The sequence below is a fragment of the Drosophila kikkawai genome, chromosome 2L (assembly GCF_030179895.1).
Source record: "Drosophila kikkawai strain 14028-0561.14 chromosome 2L, DkikHiC1v2, whole genome shotgun sequence".
In the NCBI taxonomy this organism is placed as follows: Eukaryota; Metazoa; Arthropoda; class Insecta; order Diptera; family Drosophilidae; genus Drosophila; species Drosophila kikkawai.
In genome coordinates, this window is record NC_091728.1 from 24,727,965 (window position 1) to 24,755,097 (window position 27,133).

General features: G+C 47.1%; 2 protein-coding genes across 5 annotated transcripts in view; both read right to left on the minus strand.

The window, feature by feature from the left end:
- sns (sticks and stones) overlaps window positions 1-27,133 on the minus strand; it is a 61,065-nt gene that overhangs the window by 29,323 nt on the left and 4,609 nt on the right. For all 4 annotated transcript variants that reach the window (XM_017172392.3, XM_070286669.1, XM_017172391.3 and 1 more), the window contains exons 2-8: window positions 16,717-17,070; window positions 9,339-9,491; window positions 7,169-7,342; window positions 5,288-5,441; window positions 4,694-4,830; window positions 2,579-2,746; window positions 2,366-2,497 (exon numbers count right to left, since the gene is read on the minus strand). In XM_017172392.3, the coding sequence (XP_017027881.1) occupies window positions 2,366-2,497; window positions 2,579-2,746; window positions 4,694-4,830; window positions 5,288-5,441; window positions 7,169-7,342; window positions 9,339-9,491; window positions 16,717-17,070 (1,272 nt within the window). The remainder of the gene's footprint in view (window positions 1-2,365; window positions 2,498-2,578; window positions 2,747-4,693; window positions 4,831-5,287; window positions 5,442-7,168; window positions 7,343-9,338; window positions 9,492-16,716; window positions 17,071-27,133) is intronic.
- LOC108078498 (uncharacterized) lies at window positions 720-2,157 on the minus strand. Its single transcript, XM_017172395.3, has one exon. It carries the CDS (start codon window positions 2,050-2,052, stop codon window positions 943-945), a length of 1,110 nt encoding a protein of 369 aa, XP_017027884.1. The 5' UTR covers window positions 2,053-2,157; the 3' UTR covers window positions 720-942.

Consider the following 27,133-nt stretch of genomic DNA (forward strand, 5'->3'; position numbering starts at 1 on the left):
TCCACTCACACACATAGCCGCGTCCTTGATTGGCGGTGGACGGTGGGCGGTGGCTGGCTCATTACCTTGGGGTCCGTTAGTCATTTCCAGTGCTCCCTGGTATGGGTAATAAATGTAAATCTCTCACCGCCCCATCGCCTCCCCGCCCGCCGCTTTTTCGTGCTCTGTGATGTTGGTCAGAAAAATTAATTAGCGCTGCAGGAGAGCGCTCACAAAGGACGTCGACGTCGACAGCGACGACAGGACCAGAGGGCAGGCGTGGAGCAGTGGCTGCGATGAGTGGCCTAGCTGGATAAACCGAACTAGAAATCGCAATTATTAATAAGCCCCCGACTTTGGCACAGCGCTCAGCAAACTCTCCCGTTCCCCACTCGTCCTGCCATCGAGTGGATGATATCCCTGCCCTGGATTTACATCCCCCTTCAGGCAGCTATCTTTTCTGGGGGGTTTTTTTTTGTCACCGCTTTCGCTTATAATTGAGTCAAATGAAGAGTGACGCCAAACATCGGATAATGGAGTTTAAGACACTTGCAGTTGTCGCCGGGCAGAGAAGTGTCACGCAGGACGAGGCGGTGGGGGGGAGGTGGTGTCAAAGTCCTGGCTGCGTACGTCTAATTGGACCTTGATTTGGATCAGGAAAAACATGGGAGTGCGGGGGCAAGAGACAGTAGGTGTTGTATTCTCAAGGAAAGTTTGTTTTGGAATGATTTAACTATAAATTTATATTTTATCTAAAGATCAAAGATGTTATTTTGTATATTTCATCTAGATCCGATAACTTCCTTAGTCACAATAACGATATAGGGCGTTAATCAAGGGTTTTTGCACGAAACAAATTTTTGGTTGGGCAGAGAAAAACTATAATTTATGACACTACAAAATTAGGGTACTATGAACATGGCGAATTTCGCACACAAAATTTAAAACCCACTGACTAACCGCCTAGAGCAGCCCGCATTCGGTGAAGTGCAGGCCGCGGCTGAGCTTCCCGTTCTTGGTTCCGTAGCTCTGGATGCAGTCGCAGATCTTGCCGCCCTTCAGAATACGCCCGAATCCCACCCGCGAGCCATTGACCACCGCCAGCGGCTTGAACGAGATGGCGAAGGAGAGGTGCTGCGCGAATCCTTTGACGTGGGCCTTGCTGAAGGACAGCACATAGCTGGAGGCTCCGTGGTCAATCACCTTGGCGTCATACTCCAGCGGCTGGCGCAGCAGAGAATCCGGAGCCAGAGGTAGGTCCGTTTCCAGCCAGAGATTGGGGAAGAGCCGCGTCACCATGAACTTGGAGTGCTGGTTGCACATACAGGACTTGACCAGCTGCAGGACGACCAGCGGGGCCGCCTCCGTGTACAGCTGGACGACTATCCTGCCCAGCGGCCGAGCGTCCTTCAGGTAAAAGTCAAAGTATATTTTCGGCCTGAAGAGGCGACGCAGCTCCTCGTCGGACTTGGGTAGCGGGATGCTGAAGGCCTCGTACTTGGCCATCGCCTGGGCGGGCAGCTCCAGCGGCGGCAGTGGTTTCGCGTTTCGGCCCTCACGTGTCCGCTTGTAGGACAGACCCGAATCCACCTCGCTGGTCACCTCCATAATGCGGCGGCCGAAGTCGCGGTTGATCCGCTCCAGCTGTTCCAGCTGCAGCAGGGCCGCGGGTATGGACGAAACTCCGTGCACCGCCTCGTAGCGGAACGGATTGATGGCGCCGTGGGTGCGCATTGTGCGCGAGATCTCCACCAGTAACTGGATGTTGGCTCGGGTGCGCTGCATAAAGACCGACGCCTCATCCCGCAAATTATTTACTCCGGTGATGCGGGCCGCCTGGAAGCCGGGTGGCTCCGCGTCCACCATGCTAACGGCCCCCTTGACGCGCTCTCGGTGCTGCCGCCACATTTTCTGCCGCATTACCATTTGGGCTCCGCCTGGGGGTGTATTCTTGGCTACCTTGGCCGTCTTTTTGCGTTGGACAACCTCCTTGGTGGCAATCTGAACTTCTTCCGCCGTAAGCCGGGCCAGCTCTCGAGTGGAAGAGGACACGCACACGGGATACTCAGCCATTGTAGAAAATTTATATCAGGTTTATATAAAACAAATCGAGAATTTTCCACTAACGCAAGGTTCAAAATGTTGTGTAAATAAAACTAAAGTGAAAACTGAGAAGAACTTGCTTTGAAACATGACAGTTCAAGGGTAGCTAGGAGTAAGCACTTAAGGAGCACTGTATAAAGAACATATGTATTGATAACGCTTTCCCTTTGAGAGTAAATTAAACCCCATTCAATTTCCCTAGCTTGGCGAGGGCTTTCATACATTTCAATAAAAATATAGGTAAGCTTATTGTATATATTAAGAGGTGGTCAGGGATACTCACACAGCACGTTGATGGTGTGGGTAGAGACTACGTTCTCGGTCAGCTGCATGTTGAGTCCGTGACAGATGACGACCAGGGAACGCTTGTTGGGCTCCACAGTGGCGGTGATGTTCGAGCTGGTCGTCCAACCGCCTGCGATGACAGACAGAGATGGAAATGGATTAGGCGGAAGATTATGTCAGTGGCCATTTGGTAGCGGGTGCTAGCACTTACCCTCGGGACTGACAATCGTCTTTGAGGTGGCATTGCGCACCTGACGCCCGCCCACCATCCACTTGATCTCGGCGGGCGGATTCGATGGCGCGGTGGAGCATGTCAGCGGCACCACATCGCCGACGCGCGCCTCGGTGGGTCCCATCACGGTGACGTGGGTGGGTGCAACTGCGGATGGATGAGGAGAAACTCCGGTTACTGGCATACGTCGCATAATGAAGGAGGCATTAATATGTAATAGGTCTGTGGCCAAAGGAGCCCCAGGTTCTGGGAGGTGTGCTCTCTACCATTTCATCCTTGTAGGTATCCCCCTAATAGCCTTGGGGAGGCATGTCGGCTCCTGATGCCGCCGCCATGCAAATGATGACTGAGTGACTGACGGTCCGTCCGTCTGCGTAGCTATTACCTAATGCCATCGGAGCGGAGTGGCTGGAGCCGGAGCAGCTGCAGCTGCCGCTCCCTTGATGGATAAGTGCATATATTACGCATACGCAGCGTTTGCCGTTCCCCATTCGCCGTTGTCTTGGGCATGCGAATAGGAATACGAATACGAATGGGAAACTTTCGACTCGATATGTTTCGCATATAAATAAACATTATGAATTCTTAACTTCTCGCATCTTTCGTCGGTCCGTCTGAGCCATACATCTTCATTCTAGGCACAAACACACTCCCTGGAACACACACACACACTTTCCCTGGCAGGGGAAAAGAATGCTGATGCCGAATGTATTCCTGCTACGTCTTCACTTTTGTTGTTCCACATTCGTTATACATAAATAATGCGTGTGCTAAGAGCCCGGGTCGCCATCTGAGGCTACATCTGATATCTATCTACTACACAGAGCGAAACGCAAGAGCTTCTGATCGAAGCGGAAAGCTATGCTATAACTTCCGCTCCTTGAGTCAGAACTGAAGGTCTATATATACGTACATAGATGCTCTGATACAATTAAGAAACCCTGCGAACCCTATGCGACTAAGTTTGTGAGTGATTCTAAAGGAATTGAAAACACTGTTAAGCTCACTGACAGGACACCAATTATTCATGGGGTTTGCCCAATCAATCTCCAGAGACTTTTGCCAATGCCACCTGTTAAATAATTGATTTCGAATTAGGAATCCGAGGAGTCCAATGTACGCGCCTGGCTTTTTCTCGCCGTGTGCTATGTGTGTTAGTGTGTTCGCGTTGCCGTTTGTGCTGGCCACTCACTGTGGCATACTTATTGGGGCCAGGCAAGATGGGGCAGATGAGTGGGCAGGCCTGACCTGTATGGCGCTTTGATTGGTATGCGCATAAACTGGAGGAGTCAGTGCCCCATGGAAGGGGAGGAACTGGTGGCCCTACACACATTCCACTCTCTTAAAGGTTGCTGCTTCAGGTAAAAGATGCCAATTTCAGCGGACTGCCGAGCACTTGAAATTTAAATATCGCGCATACGACGCGTTGGGCGTCCGCCTCATCCATTTACATGTTAGACACATGAGCGTAAGTAGCAGAGGAGCCAGGGAGCGAGGCAGCAAGGATGTGGCATGCAAATGTTCGCCGGAGCTGGTCCGTCCGTCCAAGTGTCGCTAACGACTTTGGCACCGTCGGCTTTGTGCGCCTGATTGCAATTGTTGTAACTCTAACAAGCTGCAGCGGAGAGACGGCTACGGCGACGGCGGAGCAGGATGAGGAGGAGTGGCTGCGCTATTTGGCACTTGAAAAGAATTTGCATTGCTTGATTTGACAAAGCCAAGTGGGACGCAGGCTGGAGAGGCTTTCAAAGTGCAAACTTAAGCTTAATTGCGAAAGAAAGCAACAGCGAGCAGCCTTTCGGGGGGCATCCTCGTCTCGGAAAGCGATGCCTCGCATGCCAAGTGGGATTCGCTAGATGTCGCTGCCAAGCCCAGGCCCAGGCTGTTGACACAATCCACTTCCCACATCTCCGAGTGCTCTCTGCTCTCAACTATCCGATGCCATCCCGCATCCTAGCCCGTAATCTAGACGCCCATTGAACCTGATACGCTACTCAGTCGAGTCCCCCCTGCATATATAAATATGAACAGCGCACAATTAAGCGGCTCAAATTGGAGGAAGCGCCCCAATGCTTCCATTAGGACGCGACTTACACAGCACGGACAGCTCCACTTCCGCCTTCAGCGGATTCTGCGACATGACGTTGCTCGCCTCGCAGCGGAAACGGGCCTTGTTGTCGCCCGCCTCGGCGGTGAAGGTATAGATGTTCTCGGACAGGCGGCCAGAGGTCCTGGAAATATAATTTAGGAATTAATAAACAAATTAAATCGGACAGCTAAGTAATTGCTCTAAAGTTGTAGTCTGTGTCGTCGGGCTTCACATCTAAAATCCATTATATTTATTCTAGGCATTCGTAAATTATGCGCAAAAACTTCTCTGAAAAGTTCAAGGCTGGAAAGTCGGCTGTCCTTGTATTTTAAATGGAAAAGCCATGTCTTGTACAAAATATATTCCATGTAGGATGTCTGACCTTGCGTTACGCAGTAAAAACTCGCAAATAATGACAAAAATGAACAAATTTAGTTGGGAAAAATAAATATTCAATTTAATATTTGCCTTTCGACTCTAAAATGTTGCACTAATTAATAAATATTAATTGGATTCTGGACTGACATTTGTAAATTGCGGCAATATTGCAGTTAATAAGCTAATAAGGCAAGCGTTATTAGTATTTATAGTGGGCTCACCTGTAGGCCATGCGTATCTGGGATCCGTTCTTGTACCAGATGAGCTGGGCAGGCGGATTGCCGCCGCGACTCCGGCACATTAGCTCCACGGTCTGGCCGCGGCGCAGGGTTTCGCCCGGCGAGTATCCCTCGATGTAGGGCGGTCCCGGCGGATCTGCGGGATTAGAAGGGGGGAAAACTCCATTGATTACTGCATGCTGGCCGTGTGTTTACATTTCGCATATTTAATGGCAACGGTTGTCCGCAAATAAATTCAATTCACACTAAAGTAGTGTGCGGCCTGCAACTGGATGCTGTGCTGTTTTTAATTGAAGTGTTTGCATGCAAATCGTTTATGCGGTCATATGCATTATTTTCCGATTTCGGAGGGGGCGTGGTAATTTCACTTGTTGTGGGCGCAGCCCCTGGGCGATTAATAATAGTGTAAAATACCGCAACGCAAAAGGGATAACAACAGCGGAAAACAGACAGCTGGAGCGCGTTAAATACATTTGGAAATTGTTATTTACTAGAAAGGTCAACCGGGGGATATGGGCACATTAAAGCGCTCATCCGTCTTTGATGGATGCCCAGTCCCATAACCGTTTCGCTGAAGCGTACTAGCTGTAATGCGCTTTTCTTTATCAGAATTTGACAAGCGGTCAACCGTGTTGAATCAACAGCAGCAATCAGGTGAAGCATAAAAGCTGCCAAGCACACACACAATCGAATCCAGCCCGGCACGCACACCTCACACAGAGTCCAGCCCCTGCAGGCATGCAACGAAAAATTAAATTAAAATCATTGAAATATTGCTGGGCCGCGATGAGCGAGTCGGGGCGAGGATGCAATAATAGCGTCATAATTAAGCCCCCGCAGGAAGGGCAAATGAAAAGGGGAAAATATCGTTGCCATTTGCCATTTGCAGATAGCACGACTCGATTTTTCGTGCATATTTCCGTGTGTATTTTCTTTTTTTTTTTTTTTGCGACAATTACATCGCGACGAGGAGCACTCGAAATGGCCAACGAACTGTGGCAGTTGGGGCCACCATTTGCCAGCTGCCTATGCATAAATAACAAACATAATTAATTTGAATGTGCGTGCAGGTGGAGCCACTGGAGGGCAGGTGCTTGCTTGGCATCAACCTCCCTATGCCGGAGGCCACCGTCGGCACCGCCACCACTTTGCCACCGGCAAACAATCAATAAGAGAACTTTTGGCATTCGCAATGGCTCGCTCGCACTCCCCTGCAGCATCACAATTACGATTCCCATTCGGATCCACATCCGCGTCCGCATTCGCAGTGGCAGTGGCAGCTGTGCGGCACATTAGAATTTAAAAACTAATTAATACGCGCCCCAATCGCGCAATTAGCGGCCGTGATGGCAAATGGCATCCGCATCGGGTCAGGCCGATAGAGACTGGCGCAAAAAATTCATGCCTTGCACTGAGCGAAAAACTAAAGATTTGACACGATTGATAGTGGAGAATAAGTGAAGAAATATATAGCTAAAATTACATCAAACTTTGGTAATTAAAAGAAAAGCTTTTGAGGAAAAATTTAATTAAAAACAAACCATCAAAAGAATCCCTTGTAAACTAAGTCGTTAAATTAATACTTTCTAGTTTCGCTCAGTGCACCAAATACCAAATGCCGCCGCCTGTCGTTCATTGGGGACTTCCCCCGCTCACGATTACACCCACACCCACACCCATGCAAGCACGCACGTTCAATTGTATCGCAAATTGAGCCGGCTAATGAGGTCACCCACGTGGCCCACCAGGAGCTGGAAGTCTCGGCTTCCGCAGCACATTGGACAGTGGATGGAGGACGGAGTTGGACATGGACGGCAAACAGATGGCTACGGCGGCGGCTGGAAAGACTCAAAAGCTACTCACACAACACGGACAGTTGAACGGTGGCCCGCATGGGCATGTCCGGCGACAGTGCCTTGTGCTTGGCCTGGCACGTGTACTCCGTGTAGTCGTCGTCGGGTCCAGGCTTCAGCTTAAGACTCGAGGTGGTGGTAAACCGCTTGGCCGTTGATTCCTCCACTTGATCCTCGCGTTTCTCTGCAAGCAAGGGAAAGGGAAAATGTTAATTAATATTTTAAGAGGAAGTAAAGCCAAGAAGGATATATATTTTGAGCTAAAGAGAAAGAGTTCTTTCTGAAGGATATCAAGCATATTTCTAACGTATACTTAAGTGATTCCTTTCAACACAAGAATAAAAAGTGTGGCCCTTTTAAGATTTTAATTGCTACTCTAGACGTGACAAGCTTTGGGCCCTCTCAATCGCTTGATCCTTAATGCCTAGGGATAACTCTCGACCCAACTCCCATCAATCCAGCACCAGCAAGACCATTTTGTGACATCATTTTCAGTTATAAATTTTGAACGAGCCTCATCTGCGCCTAAAAAATGTGCCTCTGCAGCCTCTGACTCGGCCTCAGCTTGCCCCACAGCCACCCAACTATCACCATTCCCCGGGTAATCACCAAGATGGCCGTCTGCCCACATTAACCGCCATTTACGCGTCCCCACACACTCTTACATACACACCGACGGGGCACACACGCCCCTGACAGCTTGCAAATGATACAAGACCCGACCGAAACTGGCCATTGTCGTAAAGCCCGGACTCCGGATTCCGGGGAAGGCTCTGGGTCCGGCCAGAGTCCCTGCCGCAACATATTGCGTCATAAACATAATTCATCATGCAGCTTCCTTCCGCTGTCCACATTTCCTTGCGGATTTTCCTACATTTTAACGCCGTTTTGGCGAATCTTCCGCTGCTCAAACCCCTCTGTCGGTCCCGTGTTTTTTCGGTGTTTTCGTTTTTTGTTTTTTATATATGTATGTTTACCCGAAAAATTTCCATCATCGTGGAAGTTGCCGTCGCCGTCGCCGTCTCCGTGCGATTCACATTTTAAGCATTTTTAACGCGCCAGTTGTGCTAAAATGATTTCGTTACTCGCCAAATGACAGGCGGGTGGGACGGGGAGTGGGGAGCAGGGTCGAGCTCCACCCGGAAAGGGGCAACGGCAGGACTCAGGACACCCACATGCACGCTGGTGGTGTGTGGGGGGCCATAATCATTATGAAAATTAAAAGTCGTGAAGGCGGCTAAACGCCGTTCCCTTTTTTTCTACCCATTGACATTTGCATTTTTCCATATTTTCCAGCAGCAGCAGAGCTCTGTTTTCCAATTTGCTGACTGCCCGCCAGCGGCAGGAGCAGCGAAAGCGGCTAAATGACAAGGCACAAACACGGGGTCCTAACAGGATCCTGGACAGGACAGCGAACCGCAGAGCAGATAAGGGCCGAACATCGACAGTCGGCGCTTTGTTGGAGTATAAAATTATTATTTAAGCACCGTCATCAAGCCGAAAGTCGACGTCCATTTCCCTGTCATCCCATCCTGCCCGAGACCTCATGCCTGTCCTCGTCCCCGCTCCTATCATATCACATGTGCGATGGCCAAACGGTTGACAGGCGTCACTTTGCCCATCTCCCTTCGCCCGTTCCAGTTCGAGTTCTTCATGGGCCTCGGCTCATCCGCATCCGTATCCCCATAACCATCCTTATCCGCACTTATCCCAGCGAAAAGGAGCCCGGGCCAAAACCCATTTACACTTTTTGTATTCTGCATAATGCCCTCCAACAGAAAATGTATATTGTTATGTTCGTGTTTGGCCTACGACGTTGTTTTAGGCCATTTAATATAGCTGAGCAGCGCAGTTAGCTTTCTTATTAAATATTATTATGCAATTTTATTAATATTATTTATTTTATTTCTAGTTGGATGAATACAGTGACGCTTGATTCCTTTAAAAGTTCTATTTACTGGTAATTCTGGCTTTAATCTTCAGCTCCTTCCAGAATTCCACCTTGAAGCAGAAATGTCCACCCGAAAGGAGCATAATCTCGGCCCACACTCATCCCGCTTTAGGCGGTTTATTCGCATTCGCTGACAGGTGCGTGATAGCAGCCATCACGACTCTGTTTCCCACAGATGCTTCTCGGACGGACATTAAACGTAATGACTTAGTTGGCTACAGCTACTAACCTGGCTTGTACTCCACGTTGCCGCGATACCAGACAATTTGGGCCGCCGGCTTGGCATTGGCCACAATGCACTTGAGCTGCAGGTCCTGGTTCTCGCGCACTTCCACCTTGGAATTGTGGCTGTAACCTTTGATCTCGATCGAGGCTGGCGGAGCTGTAAAGGAGAATAAAGTGGGGGATATTAGAGGACGCACACAGGATGTTCGCAATGAGTAGGGACGGGACGAGTAGGGTGGAAGGCATTCCGAGGCCGAAACAAAAGCTAATGGCTGACAGGGAAGCTTTGCTCATTATGGGCCACAATGGCATTACAGCGCATTTGTGGGCGTTCTGTTCTGTTTGGTTGCCGGTGGGCGTGGCACTGCCTAATGCACGCTGTGTATGCAACGGCAGACGACCGACGACATTGTTGTTGAAGGCCCAGGTTGAATGGCCGAACAGGAACAGAAACAGCAGCTGCAACAGGGGATGTAAGAGGAGGTGGAGCAAGAGATGGAGCTGCAGCTGCAGCTGGGTAGGAATGCGCCAAGAACGCGGCATTCCATCCTTGTTAACCACCGACTTTGTCGCTCTCCATCTACAGCTGCACCCAGAGAAAATATCCTACCAATATTGGCAAGACATTCAAAGTATTTTAGTTATTTTCAGGCACAGACACTTGGTTATTTGCAACATCATTTTAATAAACATAATTATACTCAAGCTTAAAGATAATTTTTGAAGGAAATATCATACAAAAGAGGTGAGCTTAACTCTAAGAACTAATTTACTAAGGAACCCAATGTAGCCTTCAATAATACGTCTTCATTGTTCTCTTTAAAAGATTCTTAATACCAGGACTACAAGTTAAATAAAGAAAAGCAGCCCTTTTTTTTTCTCCATGTGGCAGTTGCCTCGTTAATGTGCTCAAATATGAGTTTCAATATTTGCGCCGAAGAGGACGAATGTGTGGGAGGGGAATGGGCATGTGGAGAGCACCCGAGCCGACTTGGCTGGCAAACTGTTGAAATATACACGAGCCACGGCGAAACAATGGCTGAGTGACGCCCGGCGATGCTGGGTGGTGCCGAGTGCTGCCGAGTGGGTGGTGGCAGGGACACCGTGGGTGGCTGAGGGGGTCATATGAATGCAGCAGTTGCAGAAACACACAAAACGAGGGCAGCCAAGCGGGGGGCGTGCAGCGAAACAAACAACAAGGAACGTGGATAAAGTTAAGTGCACGTGTGCATTATTTTAATGCCACCTGAAGGAGTTTGGCTGCCATTGCCAGCGCACTAAGCAGGAGCGGGAGCCTACGTCTTGCTGGAAATCCAACTCCTTGGGCGGGATTGTGTTAGGGAGTCCTGCATTTGACATGCAACATATGTTGCCGTCTGCTCCGCAAACTCCTCCAGAAGTTGTTGCATGCAAAATGAATGCTTAATGTCGCGCAAGGAGTCCCTGGGTGCCTTGTGGGTATAAAAATTGAGCATGGGGGAGCAATGTCTGGTCCTGGATCCCGCCTCCTGCCTTCTGCGTCCTGCGTACTGTATACTCCGCACCGTGTAGAGGTAATTGGTTTTGTTGCCACACAAATGAAATCAACACCGTCGCGTCGGTGTCCCTTCTCCTGATTGTGTTTAGTTTAGCACCGCCGCAGGCTGCGCGAATTATTATGCACAAATCAAATAAATAAATGAAATTCCATAATCAGCAGCAGCTCCCCATCATATTTTCCCCTATCAGGATACTTTTTGACCTTCAGCGAGAAGCTTTAGGTTTGTGTTTAGGCTTTTAGATTTAGCGTGTACTTTATATTAATTCGAATAATTTTATTTCAGGTGTGTTTTCATCGGATTTCTGTTAAAAATAATCCCAGACCTTTGCTTTAAATATGTGTGGGGATTCTTTCATCTGTGGAATTTTAGTCTGTTTTGGAAACAAGAGCTAATGCATAATTATAATTGTAATAAACCCGTTTATGCGCTGATTTAATTTAATAATATACCAGCGCACTATCATTATTTTGAACTTAAATTAATATTGAAAAAGCTTTTATAATATTTATTTTACTTGGTGATGAATGGTTTTTTAAATCATGCACTTTAAAAAGTCCCATAGAAGACGTTCCAAGATACGAACTTTATAACTTTCCTTAATTTCCATTAAGGGATTCTTCACGATTCAACTTCATATTAAACTTAAATTAAGCCCAAGCAAAGTCAAGTTCCAAGTGCAATGCATAATAATTAATTAACTTAATAGTGCTTCTGAGGGACATAATTGCTGTCAGAGTTGTCAACCAGAGCTCTGTGAGGAGAGTGTCCTTTTCTAGCTTTGTCCTTTAATTAACTTGCCACCTCTTTTGGTAGCAGCAAAAAGAATGCGTCTCTCTCCTGGCAATTTTTCGATTTATTTTTCACACGGCCTCGAGCCGGGGATAAGGCTCCGGCTCAGGGAGCCATTGCTATGGAATGGGAAGCTTGTTATGCCCCGGCCGAGGAAAAGTCCTTCTGCCTGAGGAAATGCCAATAGCAAACCTAGATCATCCAGCACCCAGCAGCAGCAGCACCAGCAGCAGCCAGAACCAGCATAGCAGCAACCTTGACTAAAGGCTTTGTGTGCCGAAATTGGTGTCGCCGTAGCACCGCCGGCTATACGGCTGACGGTTCCGTGGGCTTTCGGGGGCGTTACGTGCATTGAAAATTCATAATATTTGGAACACCGTGCCACCGTGGCTCTGAGGCGGGGATGGTGCGGGGTAACCAGAGACATGGCGCGTGCTGCATATTTAAAATGCGAAATATATGCACATTTTATGATTTTTTCCTGGGCCAAGTCCCGGCAAATGCAACTCGATTTATGCCAAAGCGTGGCCTGCCATCCTGCGTCTATATATCCACTGTATATATGTCTATATCCGCACTGCGAGTTTGTGTGTGGGCTGGAACGTTGGGTATGTGCATTGTTGATTGGTATGCATATTGTATTTGATTATTGACAAACGAGGAGGAGCGTGTGGGGAAGAACTGAAGCCGCCTTCCAAGGAATGATTGAAGGAGGGCTTAGGCCATCGAAAGGCGCTACAACAAGGGCTGCGTGAGAGCCAATAAGGCGGTGTAAATGCAGCAAGCATAAAATCGATAAAGAGTAATTTAAAATCTATCAAAGCGAACGTTTGGAAATAAAAATAGCCGCAAAGAGGCAGTTTTTATTTGAACAGGGACACCTTAATAACAAGGTGCATATCAACCAAGAATCTAATGCCATCTGCTGGCACTTTAAAAGTATTTAAAAGCAATTCTCCGTATTCGCGTACAGATCTAGATTGCATAAACTTTCTAGTAGTCCTTAGTTTATTCCATTATATTTACTATATCTAGACATAGCCTAGTTTAGTTCCCTGCCCTGTCAGGTGCAAAATTCGGCCATAGCCGGCGGCTTGGTTAAGGTTAAATGTTGATTAAATTTTATGCACAAGCCGCGCCCCGCATGACAGTGGATGCCAGAGTAGGGGTGGCTTTGTGGGCGCCCGAAGTGGTGCAGTCGCCGCTTCTTTGAGTGCTCTGCTGGCTGGCATCAAATAATTTATGCAACAATGGCTGCAATAACGGTCCTGGCAGCAGCGCAGCGCCATCTCCAGTTGCCTGCGAGGAGCTAGCTGGAATCCTGGCAAGCGAGTACACAAAGTGCAATTTGCCATGAACACTGGAACACTGGACTCGGACTCGCACTTCTCTCCCTCAGACCTTCGGCAGTCGCCCCCCGGGGGCACGACACCCCGGCTAACCCACTAATAGTACGCCTCATAAAAGTTTTATGCGCCGGAATACTTTCGCAGCCCTTCCTCGCCAACGCCTCCACCAATCCAAGGCGAAGCCAGGAATTGGCCATTTTTTTGGGCTTGGAGTCGAGAGAGTCGAGTCGCTGGCTGGTGATGTAAGTTGAGCCGTCAGGAGCAGAGCCACTAGTCACAGCCGAAGTGCGACCCAAGGCGCTAGTGGCAGTGGCAGTGACTTTAAGGTCAGCCTCACATAACAAATGTCGGGCTATATTTTCCGGAGAAAGCCCCGGCAGACGAAAACTTTCCTCATTTGCACTTCAATTACAAAGGCAAAGGGCGAGTGAGAGAGTGGCCGGGTGCCGGAGAGTCAGTGTGTTTTTGAAAAATGTGCGGACATTCGAGAATCAATGAAGTGCGTCTATTGGCCGGAAAGCAGAGCAGGTCCAACTTAAATTCGAGCAGCATTGTATTCAAAAATTTATAAACGTTCGGAGGTAGCTGCAGCAAGTGCTCGCCATTCTCCTGGCTATTCCCATTCCATTATGTCCAGCCACCGGTGAAAAGTTTTGCCTCTTGGACTCGGACTCCGACATGGACACGGACCTTGCAGTTGCCTTGCGGCATATGTGTTCCTGGCTGCCTTTACTATAGCTTTTTTTTTTTTTGTTCAAAATTAATGGCATGCGAACAATTTCTGGGAATTTCCATAAATTTGCACGTGGACTTTTGTGTGCAAAAGTTCTTTGCTTTGCCAAACTTATAATCTAATTGCGCCCTCACGTTTATTTTTGCCCATATTCGTTATGTACTATATGTACTATATATATACTATGTGGGAGCAGGTATGTGGCATACATATTTTTGGAACTTTAACATAAGCACGGGCAGCGAGGCCGAATTGGTGGCTGCAAAAACTTTGTAGCCCAGTCTGAAAAATTTAATTTGACCCGAACTAAAGGTGAGTGGTATTAATTTTTAAATAGACCTTCTGTCGAAAGTTTTAATTAAATCGTATCTCTCAGGCGGCGATTGCAATCAGAGATATGCCAAAGATGGGGCAGATGGAATCATATATAAATTAATAATGAGCTGAATAAGTAGTGCCTAAGCAAGCTATGAATATATTAAGGAAGCCTTTCTCCCTAATATCTAGTATTAACTTTATTAACTTACTAGGTAGAATATTTAATATAAATATAGTATAGGCCTGTTATAAGTACTAAGTACTTTATAAGTACTACTACTAAGTACTAAACTTATCTTTATTTTCACACACGAGAATTTTCAAAACTTATTGTACGCCAACGCTGACCAGAAGTAGTGATCGCAGATCTCCGATCTTATTCTATCGATCTCCCTAGCTTAACTATCGATATATGTGTCTACCTATTTCATAATTGATTGTTTACACTTATGCTACATCATAAGACTATATACAATGTGTACTATGTTCCTACAATAGTATTTATTTAGTCTTGAAGTTAACTTATTCGTTTTCACTTGTAAATACTGATATTAATTATTATTACTTTCTTACTTTTCCCACTACATTATCTGTTCAATGAAATGGGATATAAATGGCGGAAAATTCCGACCCTATGGGGAATAAATCAAATAAATGTAATTCGAACTTAATTGAATTATTACGCATTTGTCCACATTTCCCTTTTGGCTAATTGCAGCAATAATGTCGCACGTGCCACACTCCCACACAGGCACAACCCCCCACACCCTCTGCCCCTCTTGCTTTTCGCTCCTTCAGCCCATATCCCCAAATACCTTCGACCGGAGGACAGACACATGTCATTTGCTGTGAGGAAACGGAGAAAACCGAGACGAAGATTCCATTACAAAACAAAGGTGGGGAGGCTGGCAGTCAGGGGGGGGGGGGGGGGGGTGGGACAGTGGGGTGCTGCGGAGTGTTGCTGGGTGTGGCAGGAATCGCACAAGTATCCACAATTATGACAAACATGCCATCCGACCTTTCGTCGCGCCAGCATCAACTCCGAGGCACTAACAAGCCTGGCCGAGCATCCAACTCCTGCAGCAGTCCTAGGCCCTGTATTCGTTGGTTTTTTCCTTCATCGCACTTTATTTTATTTTTACACATGATACCCTTGAAGGAGAAGGGGTGTATTAGAGTCGAGAAGCTTTGGAGATTTTATAATTCCTCCAAAATTTCAAAAGTTCCTATAGAAAACCACAATTCAACTATTGCATTTTGTAATTCATCTTAAGGCACTAGGAACTCTGGTATAATTTATAGGAAACTATAAATTATCGATCTAGGCTAATTAAAAAATAAATATTAAAACGGATTATTAATGGAAAGTGTAAATACACAAAACTAAAAATTAAATTAGTTATTACAAATGACCTTAACTTGCAGCTAGATATGCTAACGAATGAAGTAAACAACTTGTTTTATACAAGAACCCCAAGGACCGGGTATCTCATAGTCGTAGACTTTAGTCCTATCTTTCCTTCTTAGAGGACTGTTGTTTTTTTCTTTGCCCCGAGGCCTCGAACACACACACATCGCCATTGTCACAGCTCATGGCGCGTAATTAACTAAACAAACGTCATTAGGCATGCGCGCGTGTGTGTTATGCGTGTGCAAGTGCTTTGGGGAAGGAGGCTCCTGGTCCTTGGTCCTTGGTCCATGGATATGTTCTATGTACGGGTGAGCGGTAGCCAAGGAGCCCCTTGAAGTCTCCAGAAAAATTCCTTGCAATTGAACGAGTGGCAAACGGCGACGCAGGAGCAAACGAAGCGCGCCAAATGAAAATCGCTGTCATCAAATGTAGCGCAATTCCTTGAGTGATTACAATTACAGCAACATCGTCGCAGCCAGCAGAGTGATTACTAGACGACAATGCAACAGAACAGGACGGCACGGCCCAAAACGAGAGATGCGAAGACAAAAAGACAAAAAGGAATTCATTTCACATCGCTTTGCCTGCAATGGAGATCCGTTCGCTCCACCCCCACAGAACCTGCTCGTCCTCCTTGCCTTGGAGCAATAAACTGCGCTAAATTCAGCCCGGCTCTGTGATGTTGTAGCTTCTGGGTTTGTTGTTCTCATTCTCGGTCTCGTCCTCGTCCCCGTCCTGGGTTGTTGTTTTGCAAATTGCTGACAATAAATGTTCGCAGCGACAGAGACGGCTGATGTGGATGGGGACCCGCATTTAAATTTCACTACTGAGGATTCCATAGGTGCAATGAGCAGGAAGCAGCCGGAATGTGTGCCACTGTACCAGTGTGTGTGCGGGTGTGCGTGTGTGTGGCGCCCCTGGTGACAAATTCATTTGTATTTATTACTTAAATTAATTGCAGCCCCCGAGAAAAGGGAGAAAAGCCCGGGAAAAGAGGGGTAAGACCCAGTTGGGGGCGAGAGTGAGACCAGGGAGCGTGTAAGAACTTTATTCAAGGACTTCTCAGTGTTACGATTCCCTGATATGTTTACACTTCAGCGCTCGAAAGAACTAAACCAGCTTGTCCTTGATGAGGGAAATGAGTGTTCTGTAGTTTCACTTAATTCTAAAAGGACTCGCAACAGTGTTCGACGGACTTTCTCAGTCCACAGTCAAGGAAGATCTTAGTTAAGGGTACTCACATATGACGGTCAGCTTGGCGGTGGCTCGGATGGCGCTGTTGAGCCGCGCAGGTCCCACCTGGCACTGGTAGTCGGCATCGTCCGTGATCGAGGCATTCGAGATGCGCAGATTGTAGACGCCCTGCTTCCGATCTCCCAGCACCGAGTAGCGGGGATAGCCGGGTATCACCGCCGAGAAGCCCAGGGCAAAGCCATCCTTGGTCCACTGGACCGCTCCGGCCACGTTGGCCACCTCGCAGCGCATCATGGCCTCGGCTCCTTCGAGGACCTGCAGGTCGTGCGGCGTGGTCCGGAACTTCTGCTGCTGGGCGTGGCAGGGCGAGGGACTGGCCACCAGCACCAAAACGATGACAACTGAAAGGAAACAAGGAGGGGAAGAGTGATTCATTAGCGATGCACTTAATTAATTGTGCCCGCGGCCATTTGTTGTCTCCGCTCTGTGTGTCTGTGAGTCCCTAAGTCCCAAGTTGGGTCCTCTATTAAAAACGTGACTTTCTATCGCCGAGCCGCATGATGAATTATGAAATATGTGTTTACTCAAAGTCCGAGAGAGCGCGCGATCCCCAATGCCCCCCGAGGGCAGTGAAAGCGCGAGGCGACCGCAATAAAACATGACATTCCGCAAAGTCCGCTCTTTGCCGAGGGCCGAACTTTGACCAGTTTCAGCAGTGGCAGAGCAGACGGTCTAAAAAAGGAACTCCGCTTGGCCAGAACCAAGTTCTGGTGCTGGTCTCTTTTTAATGAAAAACAAACACATTTTCCGGGGGCCCAGAAACGAAAAAGCGCGTTGGCCGCGCCACAAAAGCCAATTGTGGGTGTGGTCCGCATCCGTGTCCGAAGTCCCCTGTCCTGAGTTCCCTGTCCTGGTCCTGGTCTGTTTGCCAAGACACATTGCAGACTGCTGCAGTTGTGGAGAGTTCATTTCTTGCGCCGAAACTATTAAATGCCGCGAAAAGCAAAGGGAAATTGCGAGGGGCCGGGGCCGGGGCAGGCAGGAGGTGGTGGCTTTTCCCGGGGCAGTCGCGCATCTAAAATCAACAAAAGCATTTAACGCGACGGTCGCCGTCGTAGTCGTCAGGCGAGGCAGCTCCACTTGTTTTTGGTGTCCCCTCCAAAAACAGTTAAGCTTTGCCGGGTCTCTCAGTTTCGCAGTTTTTCCCACCTCCCCCCGATTCCCGGTGAAACGAGCATTTTATTCGCGCTTTCATAAATTTCCCAGCAGAGACTATTTCTTGCGCTCCTCCCGGGCTCTGTTTATTTATAAGCAGCGAAATGCAGTTTTAAATCTGGCCAGTTCGCTTCTCCTCCCGCTTTCCAAGGAGAAATGGGAATAAAATGAAACTTAGCTCTGGCGCTACCAACTGGCAATGATTAATATGGCCAACAATTTGCATACGCATCATGTCTGAGCGGGGGGAGGGACTCCTGGCAGGCTGAAGATGGGTTAAAGTGGGTGGCGAGGACAGGAATGAATTTTAAATAAGAAAAATATCACAGAGCTGCGCCGGGTTAGGAGCTCATTCGTTGCCAAACTCTTTACGATTTCATTATTTTGCCTTTTTCGTACATAATTTGTTTCGGCAAAAGAATGTGGAAGGAACAGGCGGAAAATCAACAACAATTTGCCCCGACCCTGGTCCCCGGACCCCGCTGTCGAACAGCCAGCAGCATTACGGGCAATTTATATAAATTTCGTTCTTACTAGAGGGAGAGCGGGTGTATGGGGCTCCGTGGCATCTGTCAGGCACAGAGACGAGAACGAGAACGAGAACGAGAGCTAGAACCCTTGCCAGGATGCCAGGCTACGCTGGGAGGCCTGCCAGGAACAGGGAACAGACAAGGATCAACATAACCTTCGGCCTGTCGCAAATTTTTGCCTATTTCCCCCAGCCCACACAGCTCACACACATGCGTTTGGTTTTGGGCCTGGGTTAAGTTCATAGTTGAGTAAATTTTTACCTCGTTCTGGAGGCGAAGATGGGGAAGGAGTCCTTGGGCCCTTGGGTTTTAGAACTTTCGACAAACATTTGCCGGGCTAAGCGCGCACGCCGTTTCCATCGCTGTGCCGTTGTCTCTCATATTTTTCGAGCGAAAAATTTTAATAAAGCAAATTCCTATTTTACGGCCTTATGCGCCCCTAAAAAAAGACGAGGCCAAAAATTAAGCGTGACGCCCCATCCGCTGCCGAAGCCGTCGCCATTGCCGCCACAATCCTCTTCATTCCATACGTCATACGCAGTGTGGTCCCCGGAAATAGTCGAAATGGCGGAGAGGAGCCTCGCACGCAACAAGCTGGAACGAGGAGCAGGAGCAGGAGCAGGAGAAGGAGCAGAAGCAGTTGCTGGCGCGGCAGTCAGTGACAGCCGAAAGTGCGAAAAGGATTTAAATGCTTCAGGCGTCGCCTTTTGACCTGCCCAGCCCCCTTATGCCTGGGAATCACCCAACTCCGCCCCAGAACAACGTCAAGTGCCATTGTCGAATTTCTGTGTCTCCCCGCTCGAGTTTGAGGGCCAGAACGTGCGTGGTTTTTAGTGTCGCGTTCCCTTGATTGTTTTCCAAGCTGGGTCTAAAAACAACAAACACCCCGGCCAAGGGATGAGGAAAAGGTTCAGGGAAAAGGGAAACGGAATGGGTCCAGGGATGGGGATAGCGAGACACATGAGGACACCAGCAGCAGCAGCAGCAAATCCCGGCCAGCTTCCTCGGGAAAGGGTTGCTCGGGTCTTATTTTACGAGCGGGGGACTATCAGTGTTATTGTTATGACTGAAATTTGATGGCCCCGACCGCTTTTCTGGCCAAGAGTCGACTCAAGTCAACTCGAGTGATGTATGTATGTCTGCCTGTGTCCTGCCAAGATTCGTTTCAGGCAGTTATCTCGGACGGGACAGGAACGGGGCTGATTAAGCAGCCGGGGATCGGATTAACCAGAGGCCGACGGGACACCTGAGTGCGTCGGAATCCCAGAACCATCTCCCGGGCTCCTAGGACCACCCATTTCACACATGCAGCACTTAAGTTTTATTTGTTTTTGCTTTAAATGCTCTCACGTATTTGGGATTTGGAGGCCTCCAGGGTTGCCAAGCAGCGTTTTGGAGCCTGGCGAAATTCCCGACGCGTATTAATTTGACGATTATTATTTCCGCTCACACACACACACGCCTTCAGTTTGGCAAGGCTTTATGGTCATATGCACAGAGGAAAAATCTAAGACGTATCACTGTTCACTTTGCTTTTACAGAATTTTTATATCAAAGGGATTTGCTAGCAAGACAGACCTTTTCATGTCAGCAGTATTGCTTACCACATTTATTCCTATATCCTTTAAAAACCACTTAATCATTGGCTCCCTATTAAACTTAAAGTCACTATATAGTAAAGTTTTTATGGAGATCTGACTTTATAGAAAAAATTCAAATGGCTGGGAACTATGAAGGGTAAAAAATTAAACCTGCAAAAACTGTTCTCTGCGGTTTTGGCATATTAAAAAATATAATTTGTATGTATGAAGCCTTTAATAAATACAAAAAATTCTATAAATATCCGATTAAACCATTAAGGGTTAACATAAAAATATGGTAATTACATTTTGTTGGAGTTCTTTGTCAATGTTCAAAGGCAGCAAATGCAAGTTTCTACTTATTTTTCTCGGTGCCCTACTTAAATCGCCTCCTCGGTTTTCTTCGGTGGGCGTGGCCGCACGTAAGCTGCCAGAAAAAAAAATAAAAACGAAAAAAATTAGCGCTGCTTCAGCATATTGTCGCAGCACATCCGCTCCAGCGCCGGCAACTCGACTCGACTCCACCTCGAAGCTGGAAGCTGCCACCATCAATCGAACGTCCGTGGCACCTTTCGGCGGCGCATCCTTTTTGGCTCCGACTCGGAGCTTGCCACGCCCCCTGTCAGCAACGTGCCTGGCATTTGCATGGCAAGGAGTACTCCTGTCGAGCTGTCGAAGTCGCAAGGCGAATGTTTTATAACGATTTCGGGCGCTGCAGTTGGCAGCGTTTGTTCAAATACGATATAACAATAGTCGGAGCGACAGTTTCGTCCTAATGGAGCATGGAGCATGGCGACGACGCATGCCACATGCCAAGTTATCCTGCAGTGGCTACGTGCCCCTCCTTATCGCCGGATCTTGGTGCCAGCGGAGAACTGTCCCATTTGGGGATTAACTAATTGAATTTGCCACTCGTTATTGCATCGCTTCTGTGGGGTCGCTCCTCTGTCTTCGATTCACAGGACTTCAATTCAGAGTCAGTTTTGGCGATGACAAGGGGGAGGGGGACAAAAGCAATTGCCAGGATTTGCATCCCGACCAATCTAATGAGAATCCAAGTTAGATTGCCGCTGCTGTTGGGGGAAAATTGCAACAAATTGCAATTACTTGCAACACTTTGCGCCACCGCGGGCCTCAACAGCAGCTACATCTCCATTAACAATGCGGTAGGTCCTGGTGTTGCAGCTCCTGAAGTTGCAGCCATGGCAACAGAACCAGCAGGACCATCAGTGGCAACAACAAGCCCCGTAAATGGTAATCGCAGTCAACATTATTAACATCATCAAGGTGAGCGTTATTAAAACCGAGTAAAAGGCACAGCCGCCACCTGCTGGCCAACGCGGCAACTCGACTTGCGCCACCTGCCTACCCAAGGACACGGCCAGCCTGCCGCAGGACCAAGTTCCAGGACCAAAAAAGAGCAAAAACGAGCAGGACCTGCATTATTTGCAGCTTGCGTCGGGAGTAAATTCTTGTTAATAGTGCAAGAAATTTGCATTTATGAAGCAAAGCGGTGACTGCGGTGGCTCTCAAACTGTAATTAAATCGCAGGACTTTCCGGGGAACCTCTTTTTGAATTCCGACATTGGTTATGCTTTGTATCTTTTTTACGATTGCTATAATCAAACAACGAAAACTAGCAATTCCTAATTAACTGCCTTGCCAATTATTTGGGTGAGAAAAGCAAATTTAACTGGAATAAAAACGTAAGACACGATAGGTCATTGACAGACACAAATGAAAATAAGAAAATAATAAAGCAAAAAAAAATAAATAATGATGAAAATAAGAACAAAATAAAATAAATAACATAGGCAATCAATTTCGAATATATTTAAAACTTCAGAGATCCCAAAATATCTTTGATTTAGGTCATCTTTTGTTTATGGCAATTACTTTCAGCTGGGTTTACCGAACTTAGCTATCGCAATTTATGTCATATAAAGTTCTAACTGAAGCTGCGAAACCAATATATTGTAAAATTCTAAAAAGAGACACTGTCAATATTTAACTGCAAGCGGACAAATGATGAAATATATGCCAAATAGCCCAATATTTGTGACCAATTCATTCCAATTCCATGTCGCAGCTCCTGTCAGTCGTGGGTAAGCGCAACATTGGGGGCTTTTCTCTATTCGCTGATTACTTTTCCGGGAGGCGAGTTGGGGTGGTGTTTCGGTTGCGGGCTGTGTTCTACATATTTTTGTGCCAGTTGTTGCTGTTGGCGGGGAATTTGCGCAACGACAAGTGCGAACTTTTGCTCGGATTGTGGACGCCGCTGCAATTGAAATGCTGTGAGAACTGCGGAGCTGCGGAACTGAAAAGCTTGTTGACGAGTGAAGTGTGGTAGGTGGCGGCTAGTGGCGAGTGGTGGGGCTGATGCCTGGTGGTGCGGCATTGCCGAGTGGTTGGTTGGTCAGCATTAGATGGCAGTGCCACTTGTTGCCAGCGCGTACCAGGGATCGTTGCTCCCGGCCACTAATTGTTCCCCGATTCCCAGGCCCAGAGCACACGCAATGACTGTTGCGTAGGTGAGTAGCCTCAATTAACCCATGTTGCCGGCGGGATTTTGGCTTCGGTTTTTTCGCCCTCTTGACTTGCGGTTGCCGCCGATGGGAAATGTTGAGCCATTGTTTCCAGTCCGACCCCCCAAGTGTTTGCGACATGTACGTACCATACATATGTGGAGCTGCCATTTACTGCGTACTCACATCCTGCCCCCTTGGGCACTTAGTACAAAAAGTATGAAAAACTGACAAGGTATTGTCTCAAAAATAATTGGAGAATATTATAAATAATTTTAAACCAAATAAATTCAACCTTTTTTAAATTATCAGATATTAAAAGCAATAATTGCTGAGAGCAAACTTGACAAGAGTTTTTTTATTTATATTTTATCACGATATCAAAAGTTGCTTTAAGTTTATTGATTTTATGTATTATTTTATTAAATTTATTTCATGATTTTGCCTAGAATTTATCTTGTGCGCTGAAGCTTTGTTTTCATTTTCCGATTAATATAAAAAACATCCTTTAGCTTTTTTCACCCATATTTATTTGGGACAAGGTAGTTTGCATTTTATTTACTTTAATAATTGTGTTTATAAAAACCATACTATGTAACATTTGTGTAAATTTATTCCCAACTTTTTCATTAAAATTATATTTTAGAAATGGTTTTAGGAGCATTCAGGATGACCGTATCCAGGGAACGCGGAGCTGTCCAATCAATTCCAATTCCAAGCACCATTTGAATTAAATGACAACTCCAAAGCCTTACGCTGGCAAAATAAATATCAGAGAGAAATGGCAGACTCTAAGAGATTGCCACCGCCACCCAGTGTATGCTTGATTTATTTATAACACATGCTACGCATCGCATCAACTTATGGAATTCACGAGGAATCGCATGGAGCCAATGGCAACAACATTTTCGGTTGGGCTGGAGGGGCTGGGGGAGGGTACAAACGACATAAAAAGCGACATCATCCAATCAATTTATGCGCCAATGTCTCCTGGGCGGAGGACCCAAGTGGGTTAGATATTGGAAAACGGATAATTGGAAGCGGAGGGGCGAGGCAGGACGGCTGTCAGGATTTTCCTTTACTTTGATGGGTTTTTCGTAATATTATCTTTAAAAAATCATTTCGGTAAGAATCGAAATTGAAGTGAAAATAGGAGGCAGCCGAAAAAAAAGGATTCCCTTTCTGAGTGTGAGAGGGTAGTGGGGGGTAATTGGAGGACACATTCTCCAGTCGCATCCCTGTGAAATGGGCATCATGGTCGGCATCATCATCATCATCAGCATCATCGTCGTCGTGGCCAGGGGCGAATTAGGGACCTGGGCGAGACAATTCCCCAGTTGCCATTGTAAACGCTTGCAAAGTTATTTGCTGTCCATTTCCAAACATTAAACCAGAGTGACTTGAATAAATTTCATATTTGAAAGCCTCGCAGAGAGGACGCACATTTCGGTTAGACCGAAATGCCAGAGTCCGGAATAAACTCACTTGGCTAATACTCTCGTCGGTCAGTGTGCGGCCCTTCCTTGAGGTGGGTCAACTCTGCGGCACATCCGGTCTGTCCTGCCTCTGTCTATGCCCAATGTGTGTGTGTGTGCGAACACATAAACCAAAAATTCCTATACGCTGATGCAGCAAATTTCCGGCCGGAGTGAAAGTGGTGCGTGCTGCGACGGTGTCCCCTCTCCAGTCCGCTTGACTGCTATCTCCGGGAGCCACTGGCCACTCAAGAAGAATGCTCCAGTTGCCCCTCGCCGTGCGGCATTCTCGGAAGCGATTTTCATTCTCGAATATTCATACATTTTCTCCAGCCATCCCCTCCCCCCAACTTGGACATTTTTTCCCCCTTTTTGATATTTTTGAAGTCGGAGCCAGAGAATCGAGTATGCGACAGTTGCTTTATTACAGGCAAACACACACAAGGCTCTCAACAAAACTATTCCCCTGCAGGAATGGCACTGGGGGGAGGTCGCATAAGTTATGAACAGAAATAAATGCAAAGTCGGCGCATTTCAACTTTAAAATGCAGTTCGACTCGGAGGTTGTTGGCTTTAAGCATGGACCTCACCGAGGAAAAATGTTTTCCAACCGAAAGAAAAGCTTAATTAAAAGGCTTTCGGGATAGACAAGGACGTGGAAAAACTGTATCTGCCAGCATTTTACTGATAACAATGCAGGAAACCCCAAACCAAGCAATTTTAATATGGGAAATGGATTTTAAACTGAATGTTGGGGAGTGAAAAATGCATTTAAAATTATCCTAAGTATGGAATAACTTGGTATAAAACATATCCTTTAATTTGCTAGTTTCCCAAGAATATGTTTATTTTATTACCAGTCTATAGAGATGTATATTCGACCCTTTTGAAGTTCTCAGATGCATTTACAGAGCACTCACTGCTCAGCACTTCTTTGTTTTTCTGCGAGAAACGGGAATAAGTGGAGTGGTGTGAGCTGGATCAGGCCAGGGGCAGGAGTACTCCCGCAGACATGAGCGGGCAAATTAGAAGCTGAGACACACTGAGTCCTGGCTCCTGCATCTTCATTCACTCCGGTGCAGCCAGAGTGTTTGGCAGCTCATTGTTTGGCTTAATTGCCGTTTGAGCGGCAACTGGGAGCGCGTGTGGCATCGGCACAAGCATCCATTCCATTCCGTTTGCATCCGAATCCGCTTTCGCCGTCGCAGTCGCTGTCGCCGTCGAAGTTGGCCATTGTTTGGCCAAAATCGCAAACACACACGGCACACAGCACAAAACACACAGCACACACAACAATGCTGCTGGTATGCTAAGGGTTAAGCAAAACACTCGAATTACCGGGAGGATGAGTGCGAGGATGGCGACGAGGATGAGGAATGCAAATGCAAATGCTTTCTCGCCCGTGGAATAATGTTTGCGCAATCGAATGACAAAGCAGTGGCGGTCAGGGGTTAAGGGGGTGCCACTTCGTCCAATGAAGCATGTCTGCGCATGAAACTCGATCTTCCAGGGCTTCCCGAGAGCCAGTGGAGAAGCAGGAGGAGCCGGAGGAGCCCTTTGGTTCCCAGCCAAGTTGCTGCGAAGGAAAACGAATTTTTCGCTGTCGCAATTAAACCAAGTGAAGTCGTTAAAGTTAAAGTTTTCCCAGCGGCCAAGCGGCCAAATGCCGCGTCACAGATTTCCCGGCGCGAAGGAAAGTTGCCGAAGCGGAACCACACGTCACCGGCCAACTGGACGCCCATCTCGCATCGGCCAAAGGTGTGCAAAGGTGACTCTTCGCGGAGCGGATTACTGAAGCGTGCAGTGGACATGGGACGTGGGAGATGGGACGACCGCCAGCAGTTCACACGCTGCAGATGAAGGCGATGCCGGGAAGCCGCACGGAAAAAATAAAGCAGAGATCAGGGCTCAGCGGTCTGTTAAATCTCCCCATCAACTGTATCAACTTATTAATTAAAAATGGAGGAAAATATATGGGAATGAAGTATTTTAATCATACAAAATATATACATCATATATTTACTTTCAATATTGCTTACAAAGCTAAAAGTTCTATCATCAACAGTACCTTTAAAAACCTTTTTCAAGCTTTGATATGAATTATGAATTAATAGATTATTATCATATAAAAAAATGCAATCATTGAAGTATTTTAATCATACAAAAAATGAATACATCAAAGCTAATAATTCTATCATTAATAGTACCTTTATTTAAGGCCTTTCAAAGAATTGATATGCAATACGAATTAATAGATTATTATTATTATTATTATTTTAAATGCTGAAAACATAAAAAAAAAAGCTCTAGAAACGTTTTCCCTTTGTTCCGATCACTTTAGTAAATTCTTTGAGGTTTTCAATACATCGCATCGATGATTATTTTAATGGAAGCATTCAGTGCTGTGGCACCTGCGGCGGTTCTGTGACTTTTTTGTTCCGAAAGTCCAGAAGTTGCACTTGCAGCTGTCGAGCCAAGCTGCCGGAGATGAGGCTCAAATAAAGCCGAGGCGCAAGTTAAAAGTGGAAGTGGGGCTGCCACGAGCTAATGTCGAACCGGTTTGACACGCGACTCCTCTAAAATGAGCGAAATTAGGCAGATGCTGAAGTTGAGGTTGATGTTTACGCTGAACCCGAAGACCGTGGATGTAGCAGCTGCCACTTGCCACTTCAATTAAGCCAAGGATGCAGCAGGACCAGTCCCTCGAGCACACATCGCAGTAAATACATATTTGCCAGAACTGATAAAATATTCATTTTTCGATATCGGCCGTCTAAAATATGCAAGTGCCGCAAAATACAAAATAAAGTGAAAACTCAGCCGGCTTTTGAATTCGATTTCACTGCCTCCGTCGCCTGCCCTCCCTCTGGGGGAAACTGGGTTGGGTTTCGGCTGTGGTTCCTTGGCCCACATATCGATAACAGGTCCACAGACATACTGGCTGGGGGGCTCGTATCTGGCGGCGCACAAACACAAAGGATATCGACTCCCTTTGAGCAGAATGATGCAATTATTCACACTTGATTAAATACTCAAGAAAAGTGAAAGTGCGTGGAAGGAAGTTGAAGGAGAAGCTGCCGCCGAGGCCCACATTGAGATGTTTTCCAAAAATTCATAAATTTAAATTAGCAGCCAGGAG